The 9,965-nt window shown below is 34.0% G+C and overlaps 1 protein-coding gene across 1 annotated transcript; it reads right to left on the bottom strand.

The window, feature by feature from the left end:
• Positions 1-5,134: 5,134 nt before the first annotated feature.
• LOC110028739 lies at positions 5,135-6,234 on the bottom strand. The gene is made up of 2 exons (XM_020730716.1): positions 5,715-6,234; positions 5,135-5,453 (listed from the first exon to the last, which is right to left on the bottom strand). The coding sequence occupies exons 1-2, from the start codon at positions 6,017-6,019 to the stop codon at positions 5,381-5,383; spliced, it is 378 nt and encodes a 125-aa protein (XP_020586375.1). The 5' UTR covers positions 6,020-6,234; the 3' UTR covers positions 5,135-5,380.
• Positions 6,235-9,965: the final 3,731 nt, after the last annotated feature.

Here is a 9,965-nt window from a genome sequence, read left to right as displayed (position 1 = left end):
ACTCTTTCTCCTTTTGTTTGGATGGCCATTCTGCTTCATTTTCTCGCCAATGCCTGCAAATAAACTTCCAAGGAGCCAAAATTCTTGATAAAATGTTTTCTAGTATTATAATTTATTTTGATGATGATAGTTAGGGGTGCAAATGAACCGAGCTAGCTCACGAGCTCATGAGCCAACCTTATCTAGCCATGAGCTTGAGCTTGAGCTGGCTCAGCTCGTTGCCTCGCGAAATTATTTGAGTAGTCTACCACTAGTCATTTTAATGTATTTTTTGGTAAGCTCTCGTTGCTTCCTCCTCCTCTTCCAACCAGCAATACCTTCTCCGACGAGCTCTCCGTTAAGATTGAGTTTTTAGTTTGAGCTTGCCAGCGAGCTAGTTGTTAACAGTACAAGCCGAGCTTGAGCTTGCCATTCAAGCTTGACTCGAGCTAGCAGTTTGCCAAATGAGCCGATCTCGAGGTCTGCATGACTCGTGTTGGACTCTACTCATTTGCACCCCTTATAATAGTTAACCTAAGATCCCATTACCTTGATAAGGACCTCAACATTTTTTGACCTCAACATTTTTTTAAATAAATCAAAATCATTATATAGTGAAGACTAAAAAGAAAATATAAGAAATTAATATTTTCAAAATATATGCATTGGTATAAGAAACTAATTCAATATATTCCATTCTAAGCAGCTCAAAGTCATTAACAAAATAACAAATATTTTTATTTATAGTTTAATTAGCACTTTCATTAAGTGTTGCCGGAAAAAAAAATATTCATCACGATTGAAATACTTTTATGTTTTAGCATTATAAAAAGATCTTATACAAAAATATATAGAAGCAATTTAGATGAATCATAGGTCTAGCCCATTTAAAATAGACTATTGTATAAACAAAATTTAAAAAATTTGCTCTCATCAAATTGGAGAAGGCATGAGTATAAAAAATAAATCATTAACTTGTCCTCTTTCTGATTGTTGTAAAGAATGCTCAAAAAGTGGTGCAAGATGATGACTATGATCAAGAGACTGCAATCTATTTACAATCGTTGGACTACAGTAGACGGGGAATAACAATCGAGTAATGATAATAGAATAACAGTTGTCGTGTAGCAACAATCAAATGGTGGCGGTCAAGCAATACAATTAGATGTTGAATTTGACTGACGAATAGAGCTCGGGTAATTTGGGATTTGTAGGCCATCCACAAATTTAAGTCCCCCTCATGCAAAAACATAGGGGTGTGTATATAATTTTTGGAGAGATATTTTGATAATTTAAATGAAATTCTGAAAACACAATGTGATGGATCATATTACTTTCACCAATCATAGGCTATTCTTTGATAGCTAACTAAATTAATAGAATATAAATTGAATGATTTTCGGCTCGTTGGATTTTTTCATCATAATGTTCGTTTTAACTTTAAGTGCATAAAATTTGAGGATTATTTTATTGAAAAAATAATATCACATAATTATTAATTTTGTTCTAAATGCTTGAGTCGAGCTAGTTGAAACTTAGATCAAAACCTTAGATAGCTATTAATAAGACTGCCTTTAACATGGAAGTCATATTCAAGTGCAATGTCATCATGTTCACTTGGAGAATTGAATGCAGTCAGAGAGAGAGAGAGAGAGAGAGAGAGAGAGAGAGATCAACATCCATGATTATACCTTTCACAAAGTTGGCTTGATTTGTGCCAAAAACGACTTGTGGCTCATTATATTTGCCGACCGGCTCAAAATTAAGTCTAGCTCGTTCAGGCTCGAAATAAAAAATAACTAGCTCAAATTGGGTTATTCGGATCCGTTTTAGCTCGAAACCTACTCGATCCAACACAAAATTAAAATTAACTAGCTCAAATTTTGTTGTTTGGATCCGTTTCAACTCAACATCGACTCGAAATTGACTCGTAACTTATTATAATCAATTTTACTTAACCATATATGTATAATTTTTATAAATAAAAAATACTAGCAGATCTCGAGTCATTTCGAGCCGATCCATATATGAGTCAAAATCAGCTTGAGAAAAGTTCTATCCAAAATTTCGGCTCATAGCTCAGCTTGTTTATTTCGATCTAATCACAATTTGAGACAAAAGTAAAATTAATTTTTGAGTGATTAAGAATTCTCGAGCCAAATTCACAGCCCTAATGAAAAGTGATATAATGCAGATATAATAATAATAATTTGACCTTGTATGTTAAAATGATTATAGAACCTTTTTTTATAAGACTAATTATGTATAAGAGTTTTGATGAGTGCTAGAAGATTCACGATGGTAAGGTAATAGATTATCGTCTTAGTGTTGCATGATAATTCAGTACATACTTAAATAAAAGAAAAATAACCAATAGAGACATTAGAATTTCTTATGTGGAAACCCATAAAGGTTAAAAACCACGGGGCATGACCCAGTTAAAGAGATCTACTATAAACTGAAAATTATAAGTAAAACCTCTTCTGTCATAACTAAGAAAGGGTTACAAACTCTCCCGAGTTACAACGTTGATGCGCGAAGAAACTTGTCACAAGAAATGAGCAACGATCAATGGTGATCAACATCGGCCGACAAGCGGTGGTCGACAGTGATAAGATTAATGCTGGACTTCAACTCCTTCTCAAAGTTTCAAGCACTTACTTGGGCCTCATATCCTCTACATTAGAGAGGTGATATTATATTTATAGAGTCCCGATTGTAATTAAAAATGAAATATGAACTACTCTGATCGAATGATCTAGAGAGGTTCCCTCAATTAGACAACGTTTGATGAAAATTTGAGTGTCTTAACGATGACAGAATTGAGCAATTTTTGGCTTGTTGGATTTATCTTGTCGAGACACTCGATTTGACTATAAGTTCACTATATTTGATGGTTGCCATCAAATTTTAATGTCACGTGTTTAGGGTATCCATTTGAATGGCTTAGGACGATTCAGGGCTTATTCATAGCATCTCGTAGCTGATGACACCCATCTGAGACCATTGATACGTGTTCGGAGCACGAAGCCAAGGTCTTCGATAATTCATATTTACCCGAAAGAATCCACCGTTGAGCGGACCTACTCAAGACATTGGACATGTTTGTTGTTCGTTCTGGTGTCCAGAGGTCCCTCTATATCCATTCGGAGCCTCCCCGAGGTCAAGAGGAGTCACGAAGCACTCCTATGTGCTCTACAGAAAAATTATGGTTCAAAAAGTCTTGCCCATGTCGTGATTCAGTGCACCCGTTGGTGACAGTCTCTGATCAATGAATGAGCAAGAACATCATTTTTTAAGTTAGGGAATCATAATTTAGTCATATGTGGTCTCTTGTAACTTTCAGGTTGAGAAACCCCTGCATCAGATGTTTCTGGCGAAAATAGAACATTCATTACTAGACCAGCTCCCAAGCGCCCAATGCAGCCTCCAAGGGGCTTAAAACCCGAGGGGACAGCTTCCTGATGCTAGTTTCGGGCGTTTAGGCGCCAGAAACTGCTCTGAAACAAGTTAAAATAAAGCTCTGAGAAACCTGACGCAAGACCTTGGCGCCAAGTGGCTAGGCCCCGACGCCTATTCTCCAGGGGCACGACGCCTAGGCGCTAGACCAGTTTTCTACTTTTTATTTTCTCGATTTTCTCACCAGCAGACCTCCCAGGCAGCCGAAAAATGCAGCCTTGGATATGGCGAGATATGTATGGGAAGGATCAAAAGTGGCTGGGGTGGCTTCTTTTGGAAGGTTTTAGATGGCATCATGAGACCACTTTAGGCAGAAATGGGGGGAGATTTTGAGAGGCTAGGTTTATCTCGTTTAGGCACTTCATTTTGGGGGGATGTTGGTCATCTTATTTTTAAAATTATGAAAAGTCTCATAAGTAATCATATGAAATTCATTTTTTTTGCATGAATAAATATAATATGCAGTCATAAAATATTATATGGAGCCCGTAATACAAAATGACTCATGAAAAATATTGTATGACTCTCGACAATTAAATGGTATTTGCATAACTAGTTATACAAAAAAATTGTGTAATAGCTAGGCAAACATACATACATACATTATATAATATTTTTAAAATTTTGAATATATATATATATATATATATATAAGAAATAAAAGTTATGATTTATAAAATGAACATAAAATAAATTTAAAATTAAAATTAAAATCCAATCAAACATATGTTCCTTCTTAGTTACATCATAGCATTTCTTACTCATTATATCCCCACGCACGGTCTAACGTGCATACAAATATCCAATGGAATATCTATTGAAAAACACAACCATATTTATCTTACAATATCGTATCGATGAACCATACATATGATAAGTTCGAGGAAGATAAAAGCTCAATAATAGCTCAAAATAAATGATCACTTAATTATGACGCATATAACTACAATTAGGGTGTTAAATGTTTCTAATTAAAAATTAAACTAAAGGAAGGTGGGGCCCACATTACACACAATTTCTAAACAGCTCCACGTACTCCATTTATTAGCGCTTGAGAATTTCATGAGTGTTTTGTCTCCTAGAATATAGCGACGTCGAAACCAGAAGGAATAAACTGGCGAATTTGAATTTGTCTTCATTTATATCATATGTAAACCAAATACCCTAAGAAAAAATATTTATCCTTAGCAAAAATGACAAAAAATTAAAAAAAAAGGCTTTTGTGATTTTCTTAATCTCTTATAAGTGCAAATGTACAAATTAATCCATATATTACAAATCTAGATATTAAATTTTCATTCACCCCATCATAACTTGCAAATTATTTTCCAAAGTTTTGCCAAAGCAACATATTAGTTCCATCTATTTTTTAAAACAATATTGCATGAGGAGTTCTGGTGTAGTTTTGCATCAGCACTCAAATTAGAACATATCATGTGTACAGACAAACTCACTCATATATTATATTTATTTATTTTATTAAGATGGGCCTGACTACACAAGTGGCAGACTCTGATATTTTTTTTTTTTTTCTAATTTTTTCATATCAAAAGACAAAATCATACTAATTGACCTTAACCCACCTCTTAAAAAAAGATTTTTTTTTTCCTATTTGCTTGATTGGTTACTTGATACACTTCATTCCTTTTATCTTCAAAATCATTTTGAGAAAATACTCTCATAATCTCATCTCATATCCACAACTGCATATATTTGCATCAACAAGTGAAAACATAAAATATATACAATCATTACAGATCATAAAGTTTAGAAAGAGGGATTATTCTGCAAAAAAAAAAAAAAAAAAACTTTAAAACTCACTGATCAGTTAACCATTTTTCTGATTCTTTGCAACAATCACCCTACCCTCAGCATTTCTCAGCATTTCTCCATCATTAGAATTAATTACAGATCTGGCAGGCAGTCTGATGTCTTCAGACCTTCAATATTCCATGTACTCCTCGCTCACAATTTGCTGATATCTGCAGTCCATGCTGCAAAAAGCCTTCTCCCCTCTGCAACCAAATCACCATGCACCATTTTCCCATTAGTTTATCACACAAAATTATTTAATTTTTTTTTTTTTTGGCTTTTGAGCTTATTAATAAAAATCACATTACATATATAGTTTGTTGAACTGCATGCTGCTCTACGAAGTAATTATAGCTAACTAAAGCCAAAATATGAATGTAAAACTAAAAATATACAGTTAAATAATCAAACCATTAATTGAAGAAGAAAAGTAATTACTAGTAATTAAGTTATTAGATTATCACCTGTACATATATATATCTTTGCCATGGAGCCTTTTCCTGCACAAGTAACAGCAGCTGAGAAAATCAGCTACCGGAAAACCTTCTCCGGCGGCCGATAGGTTGGCGAGCTCAGCAGTTGCATCGTCTCCACGGCTTCGAGCCTTGCTCAGCTGTGCGAGGATGCCGAGCCCTACACCGTCGGATTCTTTCTTTTTCCATCCCTTGGATGGCTGCGGGTTGCGTTCCAATGGGCTTGTTGGGCGGCGGCATGAAGAAGAGCCGGCAGCCGGGATGGGTAGATCTCGGTCGGGCCGCCGGGCCAGCATCGCCGGAGTTTTGGAGAAGACAGTGGCAATGTTCTAAGAGGGTGGAAAAATGGGTTCTCTTTGGATGATTTTAAAAGCCCATGAGATCTACTTGAACTCCTGCTCAGGGTAAATATTTGCATACGGAATACGCCCTCAGCTCTACGTACGTACTTCATTAACGCTGCAATACCCTCATAATAAACTATGAATAACATCAAAATAGAACACACGAAGGTCATTGAGGTTATATGCTATTGATATTAATACATCAATAACCTCTCAATAACTCTTAATAACTGCTAAGCGAAGGTTATTATGCACACAGTTCTGCGTACGTAGTCCGTATGCAAATATTTCTCCCTGCTCAGGTGTAGATTCTGATAAATTGACCCCTTATATCATCTAATGTGGGAGCACTTAAGAAAATGAATGTAAAATTGGTATTTCAGAAAAAAAGAAAAGGCAAATTTGATATTTTAAAGGGGGTAAAATGTCAAATTATTTCACAGCCAAATTATTAGAAAGAATACTTCGTAACTTTATTATTATTGGGCGTTTTCATTTAATTCTTAGAAAAATATTTTATATGTGTAATTTTTTTAGTATGATAAAGAAAAATTATTTTATGATTGGATGTTACCAAATTTAATTAATTTTGCAAGTCATCGTGAAATGATTTTTGAGCCGTGCATTAATTTGAAGTGCCGATAAATAAATAAATAAACGTTAATCGGTTCTCATTATGTCAATAAAACATCTAGTTAAATTAATGGGATTTAAATTTAGTTCGAACTATATTATAGTAATTTAAAATTTAATTTAATAATTTTGAAAATTATTGTGATTAGAAATTGGGACATTGACATATATATCATATAATTTTTATTTATTCACATATTTACTTATTATGTACATGACACTTAAATTTTTATAAATCAGAATGATTAATTTTTTACAAAAAATATATCTTCGTATAAATTTTTATACTATAATGTTTTAAAAATGGACATTAAACTTTAAATATAAAATATATAAATTAATAAGAACTGCGTGTTATTGTTGAATCATGATCTGACACTGAATCACACATCAAGGGAGAGAGAAATAAGTGGACGGTAACACACCGTATATAATATGTTGACCTTTCCCTAGGCATATTTGTACTCCATTTGTGTATGAAATAATCTTCTTATTTATATAGGAAAGTAGAATATAGTGTTTTTATGTTTTTGCACCTGCACTAATTGAGAGTTGTACATGGTATTATAGGTATTTCACAGGTATAAGCCTATCGCTTAGCTGCTACTTAGCTCGTTCGACTGAACTCGTATTGCTTCAACTCAACCGTATTGGTGGATTGAAATTGATTGGTTTCAGTTCGGCAGGATTAACTCTTTCAACTAAGTTAGTCCAAATATTGACCCCTGATAACAAACAAGTGGGAGGAGCTTCTGGACACCCTCGACATCATTGGAGATGTTAATGGAGTAGATCTTTCCTCGGTTTGGCTCCTTTATGTCAGTCGGCTCTGATAACGTAGTCTCATTTCCGATCAAGCAACTTGTATTCCGGTCATTCAATCATCTTCTTGACTTGTCGGGTTTAGCTTTGCTTGCTTTGAAGCGAATGTTGCACCCAATTGAATAAATGGGCTTCTTAGTCCTCTGTGGATGGACGTTCATTTATCTTACTATTTTCTTTTGGGACCATATGATCTCTTAGAATCAACTCTTACATATATTTTTATGTACAATTCTATATGTAAAATTAAAAAAAAAAAAGATATTTCGGTAAGAATCTGTTTTTTTCCTTGGCTAAATATAGTATAAAAAAATTAAAAAAAATGGAGAATGGGCGTAGGAGCTGCAGAGATTTTGAGGGGTGCAGGGTCTCGATTGCAAAACGTGATCCACATCATGATATGAAATGCCGCCTGCAGATGTACAACTGAGACGTGTCGGATGAATACGCGCATGGCCGGGACCGTAACCTAACATTCGCGATGAACTGCGTGACAGCGATGTAACAGTTTTATCACCGCCACGCAATTGATATTAACATCAAAAACTTGGTATTTATATTTATAATCTTTTTGTGCCAGCACTTGAGATTTGAAAAAATAAATAATAATAATTAAAAAATTCGACTTTTAATTATTTTATAAATTAAGTTAGTAATGGCTATTTACCAACTAGATAAAAAATTTTAAAAAAACCAAGTTTCTGTTTTAAAATAATTAGAAAAACTTACACATGTCATACTACAAAACACATTAAGAAGAAGCAATTGTGAAACAGTTATTGAAGAACTTGTGGTTCAAAAAGCTGTGGTGACCATTACATTTTTTTTTTTTTTAAAAAGTCAGACTATAGTTTTCCAGTAGCCACCATACTTACACATGTCATACTACAAAACACAATTTTCAGCCATAATTTCTTTTTAAAAATAAGAAAAACGTGATTTTGGCAAACACAAAAAAGTGTGGTGAACACTTCAACCATACCGCTGTCCCAAAAACATCCTAAATTTTTTAGGAAAATTTACAAACATACCATTCAATTCTTATACATATCAAAAAAATACAAATAAATAAAATGAATAACACAATTCAAAATAAAATCTTGTATTCTATCACCAATCATAAATTAAAATATATTACAAACTTTTCAATCTATTTTGTATATATTGATAATATTGCATAACAACTCCATTCAAAACCAAATCAAACATTCTTTTTCAATGTACGGTACGAGACAGTCATTAAGCCAATCATTACTCATTCGACTACGCTTCGATTTTTGACAACTTTCATTGCAGAAAATGCTCTTTCAACTGTAGTTATAACAACTAGTAAAGTTAATGCAAAGATAATAAGTCTATAAATTAAATGCAAATCATTCTTTTTTGTCAGAACAAACTGTTTTGCAAGATCAACAATATCATTTAGAGATGACAAATAAACGTGCGCACGTCCCACTCACGTGCAATGCTATGGCTAGTTTACGTTTTCTCAAACCACGTGATAACGGCCCTCCTTCCATTGTTGTATTGTTAGACGTCATTTCGGGCCCATAAAGTCAAACATATGGGCCCACCTAAACCTGTCATTGTAAACCAACAAGCTTTTGTAATCCATTGAGCTTGTAGTCACAGTCCATGGGTTGTGTATCGGGCCCGACGCTCCGAATAAACAAAATACGGTGAGCCTTTTCTTCCAAGTGGTCCTGAATTTAAGAAAAAAAAACAATTTTAAAATCCTCTACATTATTTTTCAATGCCGTGCAATTTGTCCAATTTTTAACCCAAACTTATTCGAAAATAAATAAAATATAATTTCTCCTTGGTATAGAACTTGAATTCTACCCCATTTCAAGCTAAGATTGCGTTGGGCTGTTAACGTCCGATTTTGAGCTGAGCTCGGCTTAATATTTGCTAAAAAAAAATTCAATCCAAAATCTTATCTTGTAGCTCGGCTGGTTTATATCAGTCCGAGTAAAATTCAATTCAAAATTTTAGCGATTAACGATCTCCAAGCTAAATTTGCTAAATTCACAGTCATGGACTGTTAACGACCCGACTTTGAGCAGAGATGAGGTCGGCTTGAAAAAAAATCGATCCAAAATTTGGCTTGTGGCTTGGCTCGCTTATTTTGATCCGATCTCCATCCGAGCCGAAATTCAAATCAATCTTCAGGTGGTTAAGGATCTTTGATCTAAATTCACAACCCTAAAACGACATATGCAAGCCACGTTTGCCCTAGTGCTTGAGATTTTTATTTTTCAACTAAAATAGCTTGAGTTCAAGATCATGTAGATGCATGCGAAATAAAAAAAAAAAGTCTATGTATTAAATTTTTTAATAGTCATTTACGTATTATAAAATTCTTATGCATTTGTGTATATATACATATATGCATACATAAGTGCGTCTCTCTCTCTCTATCTCTCTCTCTCTCTCTCTCTCT

Source organism: Phalaenopsis equestris, unplaced genomic scaffold (genome assembly GCF_001263595.1).
Source record: "Phalaenopsis equestris unplaced genomic scaffold, ASM126359v1 Scaffold000522, whole genome shotgun sequence".
Taxonomy (NCBI): Eukaryota; Viridiplantae; Streptophyta; class Magnoliopsida; order Asparagales; family Orchidaceae; genus Phalaenopsis; species Phalaenopsis equestris.
The sequence above is the reverse complement of the archived record's forward strand: the minus strand, read 5'-3'. Positions and strand labels throughout refer to the sequence as shown.